This window comes from Centruroides sculpturatus, unplaced genomic scaffold, assembly GCF_000671375.1.
Source record: "Centruroides sculpturatus isolate CEXI.00-Female unplaced genomic scaffold, Cexi_2.0 scaffold717, whole genome shotgun sequence".
Classification (NCBI taxonomy): domain Eukaryota; kingdom Metazoa; phylum Arthropoda; class Arachnida; order Scorpiones; family Buthidae; genus Centruroides; species Centruroides sculpturatus.
This window is the reverse complement of record NW_019384973.1, coordinates 130020-154973: the sequence shown is the minus strand read 5'-3', so window position 1 is coordinate 154973 and position 24954 is coordinate 130020. Positions and strand designations below refer to the sequence as shown.

At 30.0% G+C, this 24954-nt stretch overlaps 1 protein-coding gene across 1 annotated transcript; it reads right to left on the bottom strand.

Annotated features, from left to right (window-relative positions):
• Positions 1-1912: 1912 nt before the first annotated feature.
• On the bottom strand, positions 1913-22416 carry LOC111632649 (WD repeat-containing protein 3-like). Its single transcript, XM_023377143.1, has 8 exons — positions 21529-22416; positions 15507-15716; positions 13890-14008; positions 9942-10020; positions 9096-9191; positions 6373-6474; positions 4378-4466; positions 1913-2072 (listed from the first exon to the last, which is right to left on the bottom strand). The coding sequence occupies exons 1-8, from the start codon at positions 21694-21696 to the stop codon at positions 1913-1915; spliced, it is 1023 nt and encodes a 340-aa protein (XP_023232911.1). The 5' UTR covers positions 21697-22416.
• Positions 22417-24954: the final 2538 nt, after the last annotated feature.

Sequence of the window (24954 nt, the reverse complement as noted above, 5' to 3'; positions counted from 1 at the left end):
TTTCAGTTGTAGGCAATCAATGTCAAACCAAGACTTTACAAATTTTCTTGAACAATCATATTTAACATACATATTACTTTGAATTACAGACTCAAGAATCATATCAACAAAGGACGAATAAAAAGAAAAAGAATCCAAAAAAAATNCAAAGTGAAGAACATCAAAAAATAAGAATTGCATAAAATAATGAGATTTACACATAAATTTAAATTTGAGTGATAATATTTGAATAATAAAATTATATAATTTGGTGATAATATTGTTTGGAATAGAAATTTGTACACTTACTAATTCACAGCTACTGAAGAATTCTCTATTTGATATTTATAGAAAAGATTCATTCACAAATATTTTACAAGGATAGTGCTATTGAGTTGATGTAAAAGTTTCTGGAATTTTCTAGACCTCTAGAATATTCAAAATTCTTCTCCAACAGATGGCATCTAGAAGTTTCTTGTGGGGTATGTAAATAAAGGGTTTTAAGGTGCCCAATCATAAGTGAAAACAATTAATACACATGTCTATTAATAGTACTAATACCAACTTTTAAAAATGTCAAGTTTGTCAATGCTTTCTCATGATCAAATTTGCACTTATGCATTACAATTATCAATTTGATATAAAAGCAGCTGAATCTTACTGCCATATGGTGCAATCATTTGGCAAGAATGCCATCTGCAAGTCTACAATCTATGATTTGTTCAGTAAATTTAAAGCTGGGCAATATTAAGTTGAAGATAAGTGATTCTCAGGAAGGACTTCTGTCCTATCAGATGACAAGCTGTGACAGCTGGTAGACGCTAGCCCACACCTATCTGTGCAAGAAATGAGCAAGATACTTGGTTGTGGCAAGTCCACCACAGTTCATTCATATATTCATCTGTGAATGAATATTGTGTGGATTATTCATGACAATGCAAGACCACAAGTGTGACCTGGCAGAAGATGCTTGATTTCAGCAGGGAGGTTTCCCTTACTCCCCATATAGTCCAGACATTGTACCATCCAACTAATATCTTTTCTGCTCCATGCAACATTTCTTTGATGGAAAGCAGTTTGCTGATGAAAAGATGAAAAATCACACTTGCAGAGTTTTTCAAGTCAAAACAGCCTGAATTTTATTTAGCAGGAATCCATGACTTGCTCAATCAATGGAAAAAAAATGACTGAATGTAATACCAATTATTTTCTTATATAAACTACTTTTTGTTTTTGAATAAATGATGTACTATAAAACTTTAAAAAATTCCAGAAACTTTTGCATCAACCCAATATTTAAGAAGACACTATATCACTAACTTGTAAATATTTTATTTGCACATGTATCAAAATTTAATTTGTGAAAAATTTTAAAGTTTAAATATTCGCATAATATATAATTTTTGTACACTTTTGTATTTCACACATTTATGTAATTTCAATAGTGTTGTCTGTTTATCAATCTTTATTATTCAATAAACTACTATAGGAAATTGATCAAATATTTTTATTTGGTAGACTCTATGAATATTTTTAGATGTCTACACAACAGTTCTGTTTCTCAGTAAAGTAAAACCATGGTAGAATTTAAATAAAACTGGATGTAATTAATTACATTTAATTTTCCTTTGTAGTTAAGAACAATGTTAATTTTAAAGGCATCTTTATTCTTCATTAAGTACTGTAAATTTGTGGCTATTATTAATCAATGATATGATTTCAGATGTTTTCATCTATTGTCATTTTAGAAATGCAAAGAATGTTAAGTGTTTGACTTAATTGTTCTATTCAAGTTACTATAACAGCATAGTAAATAGAATATCTTAATTTATGTTACATATATCACAATTAGTTTATTATTTCACATTTTTATTACAAAATTTGATATTCTTAAAAATTAAGTTTTTTAATTCGTAAAATTTGTCATTATTAATTAAAATATACATACCATTGCTTGATTAATTTTTTCTTGTATAATACTACATCCTTTAATTTTTCCACTTGCTTTAATGCAAAGCAAAGAAGAAATCTCATCATCCAATGTTTTCTCTATTAACTCAGAAACATCTGCTACTTCAGTATTTTCCAATAATCTTAAAAATAATATATGATATTTTTAGTAATTAACTACTAAAATGTACAAGAAATATATTATCTCTTAAAGCATTTATGAAAAAGTCAACAGTCAGAAAGAATTAATTATGTTGGCATACAAGTAATTAGTAATATGTCAAGAAATTATAAATCAGATATCAACAAGTAACTATATTATTATAGGTCAAATTAAAACTAAAATCGATGCCTTAACATCAATAATAATAATTTTAGTTTTAATTTGACCTATAATAATATAGCTACTAAAATAATTACGGTATTTCTACAGATACAGAAACAGAAATAATCTATAGAAAATCCTATACATTTTCTGTTTTATATAGTCAATAACTCATATGTTCTCTTAACATCTAAAATACCAAACTTCATACTACAGAGAACATATAAAAATTCTGGAAAAACTTTTATGGCATTATCATATTATACCAGCTATGTCTAACCAAAATTGTTTGTTTGGCTGAGAATAAATTTCATTGATCTACTGTGGGCAACACATGAAAATAGGCAAAAAAATCACAATATTTTATTATATTTCCTTTAATCATTTTATTTAATTTATCAAAAACATTAAAAACAAGGAAATCCATGAAAAAATAAAAAACAATGGACTTTGGTCTTTCCTGCATGACATGCTTCTGTCATGAATGTCACACCTGTGTCCAATAATGCTTAATAGTGTGTATGGCTGCCACAAATGGCAATACTTGCATTCTGCACAGCAGTTCAGCATACTGTTTCTAATGTTGTCCAGCAATTTATGGGGAAATTATTCCTACTCTTGCACAAGTACTCTTCACTGCACTGCAGTGGAAGATGTGTTGCAACCCTGCAACCAAGGATGTTCCATACATGTTCTATGAAGTTTGGTAAACAGGGTAGCCAGACCTATATGGGTGAGCATTATCATCCATTAAAATGAACCCAGGACTAAATATACCTCTAAAAAGTCACATATACTGCTGGATGGCATCCCTATAAATCTGGGCAGTTATTGTACCATGTTTGAATACATGCAGTGGTGTACAAGATCCTAACATGAGACCACCCCAAATAAGGATGCCTCCATCTCCAGAACAATGAGTAGGCAGGATTATAATATGTCTCTAGGGTTCCCCAAATATAACTTGTCAATTATCAGTTTGTAGATGGTAAGGGGACTCATCAGTAAAGAGTACAGTGGCCAACTGTTGTTGTGGGGTCTATGCAAAGCATTCACTACACCATGTTTTGCAGTTCAGCATGTGCCTTGAAGGCAAAGGAATGCCTACAACAGGTTACATTACATAGACAGATATGTAACCATCTTTAAATCGTTTGTCTGGATATAGTGATACCTGATTCTGCTGAAAGATTTCTAAGCAGCTCACTTTCTGCCCTGGTGGGGCAGCATTGGGCATTTATGACCAATGCTGCCAATCCTGATGTGCAGTTCTGACATGTGGACAACCTTTGCTGTATTGCCTTAAAACATCTTTGCCATGCTGAAACTGTAGAAAAAGCATATAGCTTGGTGAAACATTCAGTTCCTATGACGTGTGTCTGAGTTTGGTCAGCCTCTAATCTCGCAATAATCCTGCTGCACTTGATGTCATCAAGTGCAATATGTCTTCTTTGGGATATAATTACTGCCTACAAATCATTTTATGCAGTTACAAGATGATAACAATATTTATACATGCAATACAGTAACAACCTCTTACAATGCCAATTGCCCAAACTGACAAGAGACTTGATGTAAAAACATTTTCTATCAGTAAAGTTGCATAAATTTATATCATTCCCCTCAGAAGTTGCTATACATACATACATACATACATACATACAAGACATCAGCTAAACACTTTGTGTATAGCTGTGTTGTTCTTATATGTTGTGTCCCCACGAAATTGCTACATTATACAGCATTTCTACTTCATTTTGTTCTTTTACAACAGCAGAAATATGTGTGCTTATGAACTCTTTAATTATGGATATGAGTGTATATCAACATTGAACCTCACAATAATATAATACAATAAACATGATTTTTGATTTATGTAAATACAATACTATTTACTTGAATTTTATAAAACCTATTTATAATTTATTTTTATTTTGTATCAGCATAAAAAGAGGTTAGGAAATTAAATTAGTGGTAAAAAAGTTTAGAACCCACTACAATTTGGTGAAGAATTCCCACACAAAAAAAAAAAAAAAAAAAAAAAAAAAAAAAAAAAAAAAAAAAAAAAANAACTTTAAATTACAATTGAACCAAACACTCAAACATTTGAAAAATATAATTACTTTCTCTGTTTTTTCTTCCTTTTTTGTAATATTTTCTGTATTTCTTCTTCACTATTAAATTTAAATATTTCAAGCAAATGATCTGAACCCTGTAAATTATATTAAAATTATATTTTTTATTCAAATTATAATACATAGTATATTAATAATTCATATTTTTTAATGTAAATTAATAATTCTCCACAAATGATAACAGAATAATGAAATAATAATTTCCTGTACAGATGACTAAGCATCTGTCAGTTATGTTTTTATTTTAGTTTAAGGATACTCAATCTATAAAGTTTAAGAATAATAAATAAATAAAAGCTTAAAAAAATTATAATAAATAATCTTATCAAATATAAAGTATAAATCATGTCAAAATGATTTAGGGGAAATTTTCAAGTGTTCTGAATTTGCATTATAATTGTTAACAAAAACTAAATAATCAAATAATAGAACTATATTAACTATCAAACTAGAACTTGTATAATTTATTATACAGTAATGTTTTTGTTGTTATTGTGAAATGGAGACAATAGGCTAAATGCATCTTGACCTAAAAGGTCCATCGTGCACCTCACTTCAGAAGTTCAACTTCTTTAAAAAAAAAAAAAACATTAAACCTTTAAAAGAAAACTGAAGGATGTCACCAGGGCTCAGCAAAGTGGAACCCAGATGAACAAGTCTATCTGAGTGAAGATCTGCACATTCACAAATGAGGTGCAAAAGAGTCACCTCAGCAGATCTACAAAAGCAATAAATTTCAAAATTATTAATAAAAATTAAAAATATGATATAAATTACTTTTTAAAATAAACAAAAACTTTTAATTAACTCCAGAATGTTAAGTGAGATTAAAACACTTGAAAATTTGACACACTAATGTTATCAACAAAATTAATTTAAAAGTTTTCATAAATAAATAGAAAAATTTAATAAAATGACAATATATAATTTACAGAATTTAATTTAACATTAAAATAAAAACATTTTCAAAAACTAATTATGTTCATATAAATATATATACAGTGGTGCCGCGTATAATGTACTTAATCTGTTCCAGGTGAACGTCCGTTAAGTGAAACGCATTTTCCCATAGAAATACATGTTAAAACATGTAATTCATTCCGCAGCACAAAATACTGTACCATAAAAAAAAAATGAAAATGGAGCAGTCACCAATTATGCCAGGTAGTCAGATGTTGTGTGGAGGATCACTTTATTCACACATTCATACAGATACAGACTTTTTACGCATTGCAGCAGGTCTCTTTTTATTATTTTTTAATCGGAGTCAGATTCAGGACAGGCTACTGGGACTTGCAGGGTCAACTCCTCTTATTCCATCTTTTGTCTTTTGGCAGCTGGCTTTTTGAAAAACATGTCCAAAGTGGTCTGTTTCTCTCTCTTCCTCAACACCTGTCGGAAATGATGGGCAAGGGTGTCATTGTAGAGATCATTGATCCTGTTGGTCTCAGCTCTGTTTGGATAGTGAGTGTTGGTAAACTCCTGAACCTCTCCCCATTTGACAACGAAGTTTCTGTCAACTTTCCTTCTGATGATTTCTTTGCTTTGTTTCAATTGAAATCATCTTTCTGTTTTTTTTAGAAGCCATGATTTGCACAACACTTGAATAAATGTAAATACACTGCACTGAGGTGATGTACTGTACATAATAAACAAGAGAGCAAGCCGAATCCCAACGGAAGCTCTGTACTTCAGATATACTATTAATATATTCTAATAATATTAATATATTATAAAAATAGCAGATTGTCATTGGCAATGGCAAAAGAGTGGAAACGTCATTCACACTTGTTCGCAGAAAGTCCATTGTTCACCTAACGTAACTGCTTAACAGAAAGTCCGTTGTTCGCAATGTCCATTATTCGAGGCGTACGTTATACGAGGCACAACTGTATTATTGCAAATGTTATTTAAAAGTCATTAATGCTTCCAAAATTCTAAATAATTTATTATTCCATTGAACAACTTTAAATAATTACTTACATAACAACCCAGAAGACTTGAAGAATTATCTAGTGAGAAAAATGTCACTTTATCTTTCTTATTTTTTATAACTGATCCTACTATTTCACACTCCAGGTTATTCTAAAAACAATTATATAAAGAAAATACATTTTTGCTAAATACTTATTTAATATTATTTATTTCATCATGCAATTTTTATTTACTGTATATTTCCGGAGATAAGACAATAGTTGAATCATAAAAAAAGACCCCCAAAATTTGGGGTCGTCTTATAGGACAGATACAAAAAAATTAGATAGAAATTTATATAAATTAAAACCATTATAAAAAAACGGACAAACTGTAATTATTTACTTTTAGAGAGTAGGGTATGTCCACAAAATAGAATAGCCCATACAATGTTTTTGTGAATAGTCAAGGTCATTACCCGAATGCCCAAATCAGTGCAAATGTTTGCAGCAATCGCAAGGCAGTGCTGCCAGATGTAAGAAAATAAAATTTGTTCATTCAAAAAATTACGAATAGGACATAATTCCATATACGCTATATAGTATTTTTATGCAGATGATGATCACTGATATAAACTAAATTCATAGTCCGTTGATAGTTTGGGGTCACCTTATAGGACAGATATATGCTAAAACTATAAAAGTTTGACAAAAATTCATAACTCGTCTTATCTGAAGGTCATCTTATCTGAAGAAATATACAGTACATATTTTAGAAAATGACTTTTTCCTGTTATACAATTAACAAATGATGACATATGTAATTCTCATATTATATCAAAACTGCCTACTACCATCAAAAATAAAATCTATACTAGTATACCAATAAGATTAACAATTATCATATTGGCCCAAATATGAGTCATCTCCCAATTTAGTAATCCTTACTTTTTGACAAAGTTAAGATCTGAATATAAGTTAACCTTTTATACTAATTTTATTTGCATACAAAAAATTTGGAAATTTATTGAAATAATACTTCATCACTTTCATATTCATCAGAACATTCATTGTCAACATCGTGTTTCCTATTTCATTGACAACATTATCTTCAGCCTCCTTGAATAACACATCATCTGCTCATAACAAGAGCATGGTGTTTAGCCTACTTCACCAACTTCAGTCTAGTTGAACAATACATCCTCCAATTGTTGTAATACATTTCTTAAAATCCTTTATAAGTTAATTGGGTCTTCATCAACAATCTTTTATAATTCTACTGTTATTCCTAACATTTACAATAATATTTGGAATTTTTATTAGTTCTTATCTATGCAACTGATTATGAAAATTAGTTGCATTCAATTACATTTCTTTCTTTTCAGAATTAATTTATTTAAAAATAAAATTTTTTTGAATGTATATTTACAAATATTCAAAGTAAATGAATTTTTATTACTTTCTTGGTAATTTTTACAAATTGCATTTAAATCACTCTTAGTCAATCAGAAAATCATACTCAAAGGGTATGTTTTGTAGAAACATATGTTGGATGCCAAGGTGACATTGTTTCTATAATGTAAATATTGAAACTTATTGCCTCTTTTCTGTCAATGTTGATAAAAATAAAATTAATAATAGTTATAAAGCAAAATCAAGATAATGTCCCATATGCTGAGTGGTTGGCTATCCAGTATCATACCAAGTGAAATAGGCCTCCTGGCATATTTTACTTGTATTCTGGAATGTGTACATGTAGTTTTATGACTATTGAAAACAAAACCAAAATTTTGACTTTCATTTTTACTTGTGTTATTTTTTTATAACTGTCCATAAAAAGATTTATAAAAACCTTCCAAAGTCTAAATATATAATCATATCAAATACATAAATTTATAATTACAATAGAAATTTACACTATAGAACAGAATTTATATAGAATAAATTTCACAATAAATTTTCAGCAGCCTTCCCCATTTTTTACAGTTGTTTGATTAGTAAAGATTCCTAGGAATAAAATAAAAAAGCAATCAAAATAGAATTTCAATAGAAGTTTCCAAAGTTGACAGATTCTGTTGAATATGATAAAAACAATCAACTAATTCATTATTTACAATCATGCCAAACACTTAATTTCTATGCATAGATTGCAGGCTGAGATACAACATGCCACAACTTGACTGGCATTTAGCATTGCTAAACATACATGCAAGAAAGACATTGGCCATACACGAGGTGTTTAGCCAGCAGAAAAGAGGGTAAGAAAAAGGAGAGGGAAAGGAGGAGGGAGAGGAGATAGACAGGAAATAAAGGTAGGATCCCTCTGAACAGCATATAGCTACAGTACCCTCTATGTTTGACACAGAGAATTGCAGAACACAGGCAAGAAACAGGCAATTTGCTAAACAATTGACACACCAAATTTTGGCATTAGTTTAACTCTCTGTGATCTGTATCACAAATATTTACTGAAATTGAAGAAAACTTTAATTGGATTAGAAGTCAAGACTCAAATATAGGTTGAGAGTGATTTTTTGTTTCCCTTAAAACAGGGAAAAATCAACTAATATTTGGGCCTATATGGTAATTACTTTGGCAAAATATTTCTACAATATTTAAATTTATTGTACCATATCTGACAGCTTATAAGACACTTTTTCTGCAAAAATACTGTCCAAAAATGGGGTTCATCTTATACACTGGCAAATATGGTATATAAAAGAAAGGTAATTTAATTTTCATAACTGATTCATCATAAAAATTCATTAAAAAGATACTTATGAGAATACTTACATCATCATCAGAGAATTTAATATCCCAAACTTTTAATTCTCTATCAACAGTTCCAGTGATGATTCTTCTATCATTTAAAAGCACAAAATCCCATATCTAGATTTGAATATAACAATATTTACAAAAAATTTTCATAATTTTTTTTAATATCTAAAAAAATATATTTTTTAAAATTCTTGGCTAAAAAGACAAATTTTTTACTCAATTTTAAAACAAAATAATAAAATATTTAAGTAAATTCTCTATTTCTTTCAATTAGTAGATATATTTCATTTACATACATTTGAACTATCTTATATAAAGCTTTCTCTGACATTTGCTTCAGATTTTATGTCAATTTTTCAGCAAATGATGTGGCAACTCTATATAAGGTAGTTTAAATGTACATAAATAAATTCTATATTTATTTTTATTAAATAGATTATTAAATATTTAAGTAGATGAATACAAGAAATATAATATAAAATAGATGAAAATAAAATATATTTTCAGTATTATACAATATTTATAAAAAAAAAAATTTTTTATTATAGTCAAACATGGAAAGTACTCAATTATCAATTCTTAAATGCATTTTTTAAACAATAATTGCAGAACAGTACATTGCTCTGTAAATGTAAAACTGATAATGGTCACAGAAAGACAAAATGTTACTTTAAAAAAAATATCTTCAGTGGTCTCAACTGAGCAGTATTTTGTCTTGGACTGTGAATACAACAATATTTATTATGTAAAATGAGAAAACATTACTAACAGTTTTCCAGATACATTGTCTTTCAAAGTTTCTAAATAGCATTTCTTAATACAATATTTTATATTTTAATAAATTGTAAATAAATGACTTACTTCACTTCTATGGCCAACAAGTGTTTTGAAGCAATGCTGTGTATCAAGATCCCAAAATTTCATAAATGTATCTTTAGAACTAAATAAAATTAGAATTATTAGCAACAATATGAGTTACTTTTTTAGTAAATTAGACAGAATTAGATAACCCAACAAATAGGGTATAACGTTTTGCAGGGCTTATCACACCAAGTCGACTGGATAAGCCCTGCAAAACGTTATACCCTATTTGTTGGGTTATCTAATTCTGTCTAATTTACAGTCGCGGGCAAAAAGCGTTGTTTATTACTTTTTTAGTAATAAAATAAATTCCTAACACTTTCTCATTTAAAGTTTAAGAACTGCAATTAGTAAATGTTCAAAAAGTCCTTAAAATCCAGCAATATGTTTTCTTAGGTATTTTTGACAGCCATTTTCAGATAGTTCTAACATAAAATAAATTGAAAGACACAAAATTTCTTAAATAAAGAATTTTCTAAAAACAAATTGTTAAATAACTATGTTGCCAGATTTTAAGGTTTTGGAGCATTAAGACAACAGATCTAATATTTAAATATAATGTTTAACAGAACAACAAATAATTTTAAAATTTTTATTGGAGTTTGTAACTGTAAACCTTTTCATTTTTATTATAAGCTACCAGCAACTGATGGCCTGGAAACCATCAGAAGAAAGGAAAGAGAAAAATTAGTGATGTTAAATCAAAGGAATTAGATCAATAGTGGAAAGAATAAGTTTAGTAAATACAGTAAGTGTACAGAGTAAAAGTAAATGGATGAATTGAGAGTTGAAAATTTGAAACCAAAAGATATTGACAGATGCCAATAAACCAGAAGAAAAAACACCAGCAATATATTTATTTTAATAAATTACTTTTAATTAAACTCTATATTGTTACCTTATATTAATGGTATTTTCAGTAAAACGTTATCTATAATATATAATAGCAACTCATACTTCAAACAACTCTAACTTGCTTCAGAGTTCAAATGTAAAATTTAATAAACATTTTCTTTGGAGTTCAAACGATGCTTCAAAGTTTGAACTGAATGTGCAGTGAAAAAAATGTGCCCAAAGAGTAAACACAACCTGTTATGCACCCAAGTCTTCTCTCATTCTTGCATTAGCTTGTATATTTTCAGTGCTTTTTTAACTTTATTTTTGCTGTGTTTGGTTATATATATTGTGTGTTATTTGTCAATCTTTAACAATTTCTTAATTGACAGCTATTTGGGAGCCCCAAATATTGTGTATCTTTTAGTTCAAAACTTCGTATTTCACATATGACATGTTTGAAGTTTAAAAGAATCTTCCCCATAAACATGAATTTTTTTACTGTTCGTATGGCATTATATTCTTTCCAAAACTCAAAGTAGATATGCATGATATGCTTTTTATCTGAAGATATTTCATCTCAATTTTATTCAAACAAAATGTGAAGTAATATGTTTAAAATAAGCTTCTAAACAAAGAATACAATCTCATGTCTCAAGGTCCAGAGTTCAAAAATGTAAAAATCTGGGGAATCATTTTTTGACTAATCACTATACTTTACCTCTGTTATATATAACAGCTGGGAAAGTAAAAACTAAAATTGAAGTAAGTGATTTGTTACAAATCAAAATTGGCCCAAACCACTCTTAATAGAAATGTACTTGATGATAACTTCTAAGGGTGAAATGTAACATCAATAATGCATAATTTTATTTCATTATATAATATACAATGACTCCAGTTTACCAGAGTTTTTAAAAATTTTATATTATAAACATTTGGGTCACAGAACCATTGCAAATATATTGGGTCACACGAGCAAAAAGTTTGAGAAACACTGGTCTAAACCAATAATAATCATCAACACTGTATATAATGTTATAACATAAACAAAAATTCAGTTTGTCTTCATTTCATTTATTTATATGTTAATGTGAATTTACCTTTAGTTATATCTATTATATCTACATAGTCAAATATTTTACAAAAAACTATTTTAATGATCATCAAGCAATTTATGAATATGGAATAAATCTTATATTAAAAAAAAAATTCTATAAAAGAATAAAAATAAAACACACTACTTTTAAAACACTGAAAATAAAAATAATAGATTACATATAATATATTCAATTCATCAGCAAAAGAATCCACTTGATTTATTAAACAAATACTGTCATACAAATATAAAATCCTCACATTGCAATAAAGTTTTTATAACAGTTTGACAAAATTCATTTTCCCACTTAGTAGAAAATAATATCTNCAAAATGTGAAGTAATATGTTTAAAATAAGCTTCTAAACAAAGAATACAATCTCATGTCTCAAGGTCCAGAGTTCAAAAATGTAAAAATCTGGGGAATCATTTTTTGACTAATCACTATACTTTACCTCTGTTATATATAACAGCTGGGAAAGTAAAAACTAAAATTGAAGTAAGTGATTTGTTACAAATCAAAATTGGCCCAAACCACTCTTAATAGAAATGTACTTGATGATAACTTCTAAGGGTGAAATGTAACATCAATAATGCATAATTTTATTTCATTATATAATATACAATGACTCCAGTTTACCAGAGTTTTTAAAAATTTTATATTATAAACATTTGGGTCACAGAACCATTGCAAATATATTGGGTCACACGAGCAAAAAGTTTGAGAAACACTGGTCTAAACCAATAATAATCATCAACACTGTATATAATGTTATAACATAAACAAAAATTCAGTTTGTCTTCATTTCACTTATTTATATGTTAATGTGAATTTACCTTTAGTTATATCTATTATATCTACATAGTCAAATATTTTACAAAAAACTATTTTAATGATCATCAAGCAATTTATGAATATGGAATAAATCTTATATTAAAAAAAAAATTCTATAAAAGAATAAAAATAAAACACACTACTTTTAAAACACTGAAAATAAAAATAATAGATTACATATAATATATTCAATTCATCAGCAAAAGAATCCACTTGATTTATTAAACAAATACTGTCATACAAATATAAAATCCTCACATTGCAATAAAGTTTTTATAACAGTTTGACAAAATTCATTTTCCCACTTAGTAGAAAATAATATCTATAAAATTAATTTTTTGATTCTTTATTTTTCTGAAAGTATAACTTTTAAAAGTAGAAATTATACAGTAATATCAGTCATGTCACCTCAGATTTATGTTTTATTTTTATCAACATTTCTATTTCAATAAAAGCCAAATGACAATTAGATTTACAATATGAGAAATATGAAAATACAAGAATTAAAATTAAACACATTAAACCCCTGCTTAATTGGACAATAAGGATGAAGGTTTTCCAAGTTAGTAAGTGTTTTCTCCAATGATGTAGAAGATGAGGTGAATATAAAGTACAGTAATTTATTATGATCAGTTCTGTACAGAATTTTACTGAGATTAATTAGGTTATATTGCAGAATTTATTATTACAGGAAATGAGCTCAAAAAATTTCATGACAGTGCAATGTACAGTCTTTAGTAACTTACTAGCAAGGTTGCGGCCGAAGTTTTCATCTCTAAAATGTGAATGTCAAGCACTGCTATCTTGTAAGCAGTGCTCGACATTCACATTTTAGAGATGAAAACTTCAGCCACAATCTCAATACTGACTACAGTAATATAATGCAGGTATTGCAAAGATTTTTGGATATCAAAAACACACCTTAATTATAATTTTCAAGTAATTTGCCATTTTGTATTTATTTTCTATATCATGTCTGAAATTTTAACTTAAGGTTGTTTAAACCAGCATTTCTCAAACTATATGATATGACCCAATATTGCAATTTTTCTGTCAAGAAATTTTAAATTACTGTACAATTTTTCAAAAAAATTTTCCTGAATTATGTAAAGTCTGAGTTGTTGGGGTTTACTATATACATATTTTACTTAAAGAAACATAATTATAATAATTAAATCATACCTTGAAATAAGAATATTTTTTGATTCTAAAAATTGGCATTTTGTTACCACTCCTTTATGTCCTTTTAAGCGAAATAATCCTGCTTCTTTAACAACATCCCATACAACTATTTCTGTATCCTGTTAAAATAATAGATGTCTTAAATATAATAAAGCAAGAATATATTAAAGTATCATTCAGTAATATTCTCAGATATTTATAAATCAATATTCTATTATTAATTTTTAAAATCAGTAATGTTTATTTTCATTGATAAATTAAGCTTAATTTATCAATGAAAATAAACATTGAGACTTCACAATAACTGAATTTCATGTTAATAAACTTAAGTTAATAGAAATCCTCATGAGTCATTAAGAGAAAAATTGAAGAGAAAAAACTTCTTATTCTTTAAGAAAACTATGGAAATCTTTATTATAGATAACTTTATAGTTAAATTTAAACTTTTATGACTTCTTATAAATAAACAAATATGAATAGATTAATATTGTTCACTATTAGTCCAATTAGTGTGGAAAATATAACACTATACTTACTTAGAATTTTGCAAATAATCTCACAATACTGAAGATTCCACTTATTTTAATCACAGATGTTGTTTAATGTTATCAAAATTAGTAGGTCTCAAAACATGTAACTTAAAATACACTTATAAAATTTTGTTAATTTTAATAATCAGAGTTTAGTTATTGTTATCATTATCTTTGGGTAAATAAGTATTTTTAAGCTCACTTTCCATGTTATCAGCTTCAATACATAGCTGATAACATGTAACTGTTATGTCATCATTGTCAACATTAATATGTGCTGTAAATGTTAAACATTTTAATCATTATTTGCTCACAATATAGTAGCTTAAATTGCTGGCATCTCTTTCTTCAATTATATATTAACCAATGGCATTAGGAAAATTTATTTCAGGGAAGTGCATTGATGCACAATAGAACAATTAATTGAATGATGTGATTCAAATTGATTACTACCATATTAGTTATACAAAATTAATAAAACTTTGCAAGCTGTTACAGATTGCTTTATGCACTTATGAATAAAATAAAATTTCCATTCTATTCTATTTTTCTCTTTTTCACATTTTTTGTTTGGCTAGAGGTTACAAGTGCACCACCTTGCACCTCTGTTGCAGAACTCTTAATATCAACTTCTAAAAGTTTTGGCACACAAAAAACCTAGATAAATCACATTAAGTAATAATAATAATAATAATTATACTTAATAAATCTTCAAATTATACAATTTTTAGTTGTTTTAACATGTCCTTTTAATGTCAAAGTCAATAAAACTAGAATTTCCACTAACTGTAATCTTATTCACTTAGTGTTCTGAATTTGTGATTATTATCAATTTAAGTGAAAATGATTACAATAAACAGACACTACTACATTAAAAATTAATTTATGTTTTTATGTAAAAATCTGATTTAAAAGATTGGAGAAAAATGTGAAAATATTATGATAAACTTAATCAATTGGAGAAAAATGTGAAAATATTATGATAAACTTAAAAAAATTATTATAATATCTAATTACATAAAATTTATGTTAATATTAATCTCTAAAATATGTCTATGGAAAGAATATTAATATACATAATTCATACCTTTCCACCAGAAACTAATCTTCCACCTTCAGAATCATAGGCAAGACAAGAAACACTAGTTGCATGTCCACTAAAAGTAACAATACAGTCTCTTGTAGTAATAGAAAATATTTTTACAGAACCATCTTGATATCCTACTGCAATTTTATCTCCTTCCTGCCAAGCAGTTATAGTTGTAATTTCATGTTTGTCACCTTGAAATTCTATAACCTGAAAATAAATCATGTTGTATTAATAACAATAAGGAAGATACATGTTTTAATATTTGTATATAGGAATACCTCACAGAACATCCTGATGGTTAACATTATCTGATAGAATGTTTTTTGGATTTTAATACCAAAACTTCATAGAATGTGTAAGGAACCAAGCCTGAGCTTTATTTTTATTTTACTTTTATTTTGCTTTCATTATATTTTGTTTGGGGCTTATGTTTAGTTAAGACGAAGTTTCCTCACCATTCACCTTAGTAACTTAAAAATAGAAGAAAAACCAACTCACCGACGAAAGAAAAGTGCCGTAGAAAAACTCGCGCACACTTGCGCTTCCCGAGCGAAAAAAAGTAAGTCCGCACCGACGAAAAGGGGGGAGACCCCACAACCCAGTTAGGAATCGCTAAACCTTAAAAGAATAAAGCATCCCGATAATTGTTAAAAAGAATAATGTAAAAGGTTAGCGAAGTATTGTCGGAAAATAATCTGCCAGATAAACAAGAAAAATTTAATGTTACAGATAAGTATGTAAATGAGGAGAGTGATCTCATTCAGAATTGTGACGTCACCTCACACTATAAAGCCTCTAACTCAAGTGAAAACGAACGAGGTGAATTCCTGATAGCAACAAGCTTTGGTGAGCTTCGTAGCAGTGAATGAGAGAGGTGTCCGATAGGATCAAATAGTTCCAAGGCGATTTTGAATTTATTCGATTTGTGGATCGACGATTATAGAAAGTCTTGAGAGTTTGAGGAAATAGGTTCCTAGTATATTGAGGTGACAATTAGGATCTTTAATTTATAAGAATTATTGTTTATAAGTTAATTCTTTGATTTTGTCGAATTCCAAAGGGGAATAGAATTAAGTTAGAAATAGATTGATTTGAGTTTGTCGGTTTGATTCTTGTTGAATTTCATTGAATAAATTATTGTTTGATTTTTACTAAATACTGTATATAGTTTATTACTAGAAGTTTAATTAAATATTTGATTTTGTTATTGACAAACTTTGTCATTATTTAATTCGGTGCACGCTTAAAGTCCAGGCCTGGCACACTAATGCGAATCCGCGTAAAGTACCCGTTAGGGAACGGCTATTTCTGGCACACAGTAGTGTCGATAATCGTTGGAAAGTCGGAAAAATAATATAGTACTTTACAAATGTACTGTACATAACTTTCAATATCTTATATAAGAAAAATTTACATTTACATCAATATACTATTTTTAACAAAACAATGTGTGAAGTCTCAAGTTGCATTCCAAATACAATTAGTAGAACATAAGAATCACAAGTAAAATGCACCAAGTGCCAGTAATGAGTATCTTCTTGTGTCACTGACAGTGAAAGAAGCCTCATATCATACCAATAGCTTCTATAACAGAAAGCCTAATATTCAATATTGGCTGTTATAACCAGTAGTATATCCAAGATTTTCAGATTATGGGTGCTGCTCAAGGCAGATTTGGAAGGTAGATTGGGAGGCTCCCTGTCATTTTCAGAGACTGTTAGTTAATTACCTTAGTGCATAACTTTTACATCATTCTTTTTACATTATCTTTTTAAAATTGTTAAACAGAAAAAGGAAATGGATAGTTGCTAATTCTGAATTGATAGATTGCTCATAAATTATACAAATTGCAGCATAATTTATACTAAGTGTGATTTCAAAAGGAGGAATAGAAAAGATATAAAAGAATTTCTAGAGAAAATAAGAAATGGAACATAAGAAACTAAACTCTTCTTACACACCAGAGGAAAATATACTTTCACACAAAAAACCTTCGTAACTCCAGTGATACTTGCTTTATACATCAGCGAACGTTTTCGACCCCATCCGGGTCTTCATCAGGCTATGTTTATGAGGAATTCAAATGTGTATGGAACAGAACATTAAAACAAACTTTAAGCAATTCAAAATTTCGAAAAACAAACTTAAGAATAAACACGGAACGTTGCGCACGTGCAACCACTCACTTGCGAAACGATGAACACAAACAAAAATAGGAAATTCAACAAATCAGTTACGGGGGTGGTTTCCCTCATAACAAAACTTCCACGCGCCCGATATCCCGACTGCATCTCTGGAATTAATGCATGTGCCGCGTAAACCTGCCTTATATAACCTGATGAAGACCCGGATGGGGTCGAAAACGTTCGCTGATGTATAAAGCAAGTATCACTGGAGTTACGAAGGTTTTTTGTGTGAAAGAAATGGAACTATCAAAATTATTTTGAATTCTTTTGTAATTATCTTTAGTCTATACCAGCAGTCACCAACCTTTCTGATTCCATGAATCACTAAACTCACAATTTTGAATCCTGCAGACCGCTGTCATGAATTTTTTAAAATGATATAAACATCTATAGAATAATGATCATCAAAGTTTCATTTTATTTTATTAATATGAAATTTATCTGTTTAATTATAACAAATTAGTGTGAAGTTGTTGGTTCATGTTTGAAATAAGTTTATCCTTGGGTCTATTCCACGAAGGACAAAAATTGCACTCACATTATTTATTGTTGATTATTTATTGATTTATTGACATTATTTATTAATAATATCCATTTCACGTTTGATTCAAATAAAATCCCCCAAAAGAGTGAGAAAAAGTAACCAAGCAATTTGCATTTTTTAATATTATTTTGCTTAACTTTGGGTTGATTAATGTCCAAAGTTCTCCACATACCACCAAAATTTTATCACAGACCACTGGTCTATGCTCTACACTTTTCAACATACATTTCCAAAAATGTCATTTAAATTTTAGTAATTATGTATAATCAACGCATCATATGTTTCTTTTTGTTTATATTGGTTTGTTTGGAAAGTTCATAGCAATTTTTAAGAGAAATAAAAAAAAAACTGTTTTAAAACTAAAAATATACATTATGTATCATTATGTAAGCACCATTGTTTTTAATGACGTATTGCCATCTATGAGGGAGCTTCATGATATCCTCTTCATAGAACTTTCCGGTTTTTGCAAGCTTCCAAAGTATCAAATTTTTATCATGAAGGGAATTTTGCAGAGAATGGAACAAATGGTAGTCTGACAGGGTAAGGTCGGGTAAGTATGGGGGTAGGATAAAACATCCTAGCCTAGTTCCAATAATTTTTGGCATGTTCGTGAAGATGTGTGTGTTCTGGAATTATCTTGGTGAAACACAATGCCTTTTCTATTGGCCAGTTCCAGATACTTTTCTTTAATTGCCATGTTCAGTTTATCCAATTAGGAACAATACTTATCAGAATTGGAATCCTGTACTATGAGCTGCTTCCACAGAATCAAAAAATTGATTCTGTGGAAGCAGCTCATAGTACAGGTATACCTTGCCTTACGTCGGTAATTGGTTCCAGGAAAACGACGTAAGTCGAATTTACTTGTCTCCGAATCTACTTGTCACTAGGCTAAACAATAAATTACCATTCCCGGTTCTGTATTTTATTTATTAATGCATTTTTAATAATATATGGTTAATAAGAATCTATTTTAAGCTTACAAACAAATAAATTTTAGTTTTTAATATAGTACAGAAAAAAGTAATCTAAATTTACGAATGCATGTACTGTAAATACAATACATACTTGTAAATGTATATATTTTAATGTGATTTTATGTGCTTTAAACGCTTTTCTAGTGATATTACGTCTTCAATATTTGTGGCGGACAGACGTAAAGTCGAATAAAATGACTTAAACTTGATTTTTATTTTTCCATATACTTTTTTGACAAACGATGTATAATCGGGAACGATGTAACTCGAAACAACGTAAGTCGAGGTATACCTGTACAGGATTCCTTTCCAATCCCACCAGACAGTGAGCATAACCTTCTTTGGATGAAGACTTTGGAGTTTTTAATGGTAGTTCATTTTTCTTACCCCATGATCATTTTCAGCTGATGTTATAAACAATCCACTTTTCATCACCTGTCACTAAATGCTTCAGAAAAGGGTCATTTTCATTTTGTCTTTCAAGAGAATCACAAATGGAGATGCGTAATGAGGGTTTTCATCTAATACAGTAGAACTCCTCTAATCCGTCACCGTTGGGACTGGCAGTATGGCCAGAACACAAAAAAGGTCGAATTATCAGAAAAAAGTAAAATAAACAATCTTCCCTTTTGTCCAATCTTTGTAGCACTGCTAATTTTTCATTTAATGAAAGAGTAACGTGTTTACGTTTCACTCCTAACATGTTGAAAACACGCACAAAACTGTACACATACACACAATGTAAAACATATACTGTAATGAACACAGAAGAACGTGACGGGCAGTGAGTCACCGACAAGACGGGACAAGTTTCTCGACTCCAACCACGGTCAGATTAACCGGAGCGATGGACTAGCCGAGGGCGGTCTCTATAGGGGTTCTACTGTAATGCTTTGATCTGGTCCTGTTCAATAACAGGAGATCTTTCTGAGCAAGGAGCATCTTTAAGGCTGAGATTACCAGCTTTAAATTTTGTAAACCACTTTTGAACAGTTGATTCTGCTACAGCACTCCCACCATAAACATCACATACTTTTATTTGCTGTTTGTACAGCATTTTTGCCTTTACAATAAAACAAAAAAAAAAAAAAAACAAAGATGAGTCGATAATGCACATTATTCACATCCATTTTTGTAATGAGACAAATTAAATGATATTTGAATAATCTTAACAGTTCTTTTTTGTAACAGATGCATCTCAAGGTCATTTATCGTAATATTCATTGGTCTGTACAATTCTAATCATTTTCACAACAATCAGTGTCTCAACAACTGTCGGCTATCAAAAATCACTATGAACTTTCCGAACAACCCAATATTTTAACATGTTGGCTGCCAACTACAAATCATCTCATAGTTGGTAATCAAACAACAAGTGCTATCTACACAGAGTGCCATCTGTATGATAACATCATATTTGTATGATTATTCCAGGCATCGTATGATGTATAATAATAATGCCTGTACAATAATTTCAGAATTATGCCATACTCTGAAAATAATTGTTAATTATTGAAAAAATTCAATTCACAAGCACCATATTTGTAATACCTTCTCATTGATATTTTGTGTCTTTTTTCAGTGCTAGATGGCTACTAAATTTTTGGAAGTTTTTACTCAGATTGGCTACTACTATACATTCTTAATTATAAGACATCTTTTTCATACTTTTGAAACTGCTACCTGCTATATTTTAGACCAACTGATAAAATGCCGAAAATGATGTGCAAAGAAAATTTGTAAAAATAAATGTGTTAAAGATGCCATTATGCTTCTACTTGTACAAAATATAGACACTACATTAATGCATTTTATTATAGTAGTTTCCATCTAGTGAGCTGTCTAGAATCAAGGCTTTTTTGGCATAGAGCATTTCTTAAACTAGGGATTCATGACCACTCAAGGGGTAGATTAAAAATTTTAGATAGTCTCGCAAAAATTTAGAAAAACTAAGGCATATGAAATAAGTATGGTGTATAAAGAAAAGAATGTGTTACATATCCATTCAGATGTTTGTTTTACACCATGTATTAAAAGGGAGAGTCACAAAAGCTTCTTCATTGTAAAATGAGGTCTAAAATATTTTTGTTATAAGAAGGGACAGTAGATAAAGAAGCGTAGGAATGTCACGCAGAGTAATTTTGAACGGGCTATATCTTGCAAAGGGTCACTCGTAGAGGTGACTTTTTTGTTCCTATGAGTATGCTCTACAGCTCTGTTAAGGTCCCAAACGTATCATTCGGAACTTGAATTGAGCTTCGAATGATACGTTTGAGTTTCACCTAAAACTAAATAATGAATGAAATTACCTTTTCTCTAGTTTTCGTATCCCACACAATGACGTTTTCACATGCAGCAACTGCTAAGTACTTTGTATATAAATTTCGATACTTTACAAATACTAAATTAACAGGACTTCCAATTAACCCAAAAACAGCTCCAGGAACGTATCGTAGATATTGTTTCGTCAAACCCATTTGTAATCATTACCATAAATACATTTGCAAATACCTTTAGTCGAAACAAACACGTGTATAATGTTTTCAAAATGTACCACGCAACTTCTTGTCATTTCGAACTAAATAATCGCCCAAATATCGCCAAGTTATCGATTAAATTCTATTCGATTTTACTTTATTCCAAAACATTTTATTATGATCTAGGAATAAATTAAATCTCTGGAAAAAATAAATTGCAATTCTAAAAATAAATAATTAAGAAACGAAATTTGGCACGACAACTTGTATATAAGGGGCATTGATGCTATTAAACTTCGGTGGATACACGGCCAGAATCTCCATATAAAACCCGAAAGAAAGACAAAGACAAACTTCGGTGCCCACCATTAGCCGAGTGGTGTTCGTCCCCGTACTTGAGTGGACTCGACCCTGAACACTGGGTGTTCAAGGTCGTGGGTACGCGCCTCACTCGGACAGGCTGGCAACATGGAGTTTTCCAGGTTTTCTCCATGTCGATGACGCCTGAATAAGGGCCAGTTTCCCATAAAACTCCTCCCCCTCCCGGAAGGCATTCTTTTCTTTCCCCACGCGCGATTAAGCCATTCTATGAGGCCGGCTCTTTGGTCGCATAGCGATCATCCACAAATATCTCGGAGTAAAGGTGTACAGCCATAAGACTCCATATGAACCACCATCTACTGAAAGAAAGTAAGCAAAGTAAGTTAAACTTTGTTGGTAATCAGTAGCGTACCGTCCTTGGAAGTGATGGAAGCGCCGCTTCCCTTGTATTTTCTAAAATATAAATACATATTGCGCGATTATTTTCATATTTTAACGTAACGTACTTTGAATTAATTAAAATTAAAATTTTATTATAATTTTAATTATAATTTTATTATAATATTTATGATATTCGAATATCAGTGGCGGAATGCCCCTGGAAGTCGGCTTCTTACAGAAACACCGCTTCCCTATCATCAAATGTCACGGCACGCCACTGCTATTGTGAGAAACATTTAAAATCTACAACAACCCTGTCGCGTCCTTTGAGATATACCAGTGATGCGACAAAAGAGGCATTTGACATTAACCGGTATCGGCACCCTCGGGATTTGGCAGGCATGCATGCACTGCACACCTACCAAGATCGTCTCTAATTCCATCCATGGGTCACTCGTAGGGAGCAATTTTAACTAATTTTAAAAAGTAAAGAATATTTTATATTATTTTTATGTACAGTACGTTTCTTTACAAAACTATATTTAATTATAATTTTCTTTAAAAGTGTGTTCATACAATTGAATATTTTGTACCAGGTATGTATAATTGTATATCCATCACACATCTAATTTTACCAAGTAAGTTTTAATGATTTTATTTTTACTTTTATACCTTATATCGTGGTTAGCGATTCAGAATGTAATTGTGATATTAAAAATACATTTAGAGAAGTCTACGGTTTATACTGGCTTATCGAACAAACGAATACGAATAGACCCTAGACCATCACTGACGCGCAATTAACTGATTGCCCCTGGAAATCGGCTTTTTACAGAAACACAGCTTCCCTATCGTCAAATATCACGGCACGCTACTGGTGGTGATAGAGAGGTCATATGTCATATCTCGAATGGGGTCGGACTTAATGAAGATGTTATGTTATCAGCATTTACAGGCCTTTCTTTAAAACTGATCACCACCCTCAAAATTAAGCCTTTTGCCATTCGATAATAATTAAAAATATAGAAAGTTTTTATAACAAAATCTCAAAACAGATGGAGCCACACACAATTTTATTTATTTTTCTTAATAATATAAAAGTTATTTTTTAAAATAAAAACTCATAAAAGCCGGGAAAGTTACGCAATTCTCGTTGCTGGAGGTTTTTTACTCGATTGCATACAACGAAAGTTTAAATCATACTATGTTTAAAGTATTTAAACAAATATTTTATAATAAAAAAAAGTGCTCCAGTTTTATATGATTCTATCAGTTTTCTCTTTACATTAAAGTCATTAAAAACAAGACTTTTTATGTCTTGATGGAATGAGTGAACGAAAACGAGGGATCTACCAACAGGGGTGCTTCCGGGAGAACTTTCCACGGGAAATTGGCCTCTATTTAACTGTTAATAACCACTGATGTACACTTATGCGTTATTTATTTTATAATTTGATTATAAATTTGTAAATTTTAATTGCAAAATCGCCATATACACTGTTCTTAGTATTGTATTAATGATGTATTTATATAAAAAACATCAATTGAAAAGTTTGCCAATATGCACATTGGTCATCATGTAAGTGCGTAGAGTTGATTAAAAACCAAGTTAAAAGTATAATAAGCTTGTTTAACAGTAGCGGCGGTGACATTTGACGATAGAGAAGTTGTTCCGGCCTTGGATAGAATCATTGGAAGAGTTATACGATATTTTGGTGTGTAGCATTCACCAGCTAAACCGCATGAGGTTGGTGCTCTGTAAAGCGGATGGACGAATGCGTATAATCTGCTTTACACGATTCAAATATTTTTGCCGTGGAAGCTATCTTGTAATCGAAAAAGTTTATCCGAACTTTCTCTGGATACTAACAGTTGTGAAACACATAGCTAAATAACAGTGATCATATATTGCATCATGTTGCCGTTTGAATATATTGCATCATGTTGCCGTTTAGGTTCTAAGATCTTCGAAAACATCATTTTTTATAATCAACAGAATGCAACTGAGAACTAGAAAAATATCGCATTTGTTTGTCTGACTTCCTGAAATATATCGATGCAAGTGCACCCCGACTCTGGGTAAACACAATAAAACTCCAATTGACATATTTACATTGGAAAATTACAAAGAAACCAACTATGTAAATTATTTACTTAGTTGTTTTTAATGTATAAAAATTTCAATGTGTGATGTGAAAATACCGCCCTTTTGAAAGTGCCGCCTGAGGCGACGACTTTATTGCCTCACTCCATGCGCTGGCCCTGAATATGGTCTATTGTGCTACATCCTTTATAGCAGAGGTCGCCAAACTTTTTTCACAGCGGGCCAGATAACTGAGAGAATGACGAGCTCGGGCAACATAAGCATTTTGTTCAATATAATATACTGAATACACAAAAAATAAAGATAACCACCAATATATTTATTTACCAATACACAAACACGATCGCTGCCGTAAGCTCGTAATCGCTTTTGTTAGAAACTTCATTGCAGGCACTTACACAAAAAGTGCTCTGATATCCAAAGTCGCAAAAAGTGTCAGAATTTCTCATTTC

Bases quoted from the DNA above. Each gene is read 5' to 3' on its own strand.
- LOC111632649 (XM_023377143.1), bottom strand. From the start codon at position 21,696: ATGGGTTTGACGAAACAATATCTACGATACGTTCCTGGAGCTGTTTTT. The intron at 15,717-21,528 runs GTAATTTCATTC...ATTTATTTTCAG, and splicing joins ATACGAAAACTAGAGAAAAG to GTTATAGAATTTCAAGGTGA. The intron at 2,073-4,377 runs GTAATTATATTT...ATTATTTTTAAG, and splicing joins AGGAAGAAAAAACAGAGAAA to ATTATTGGAAAATACTGAAG.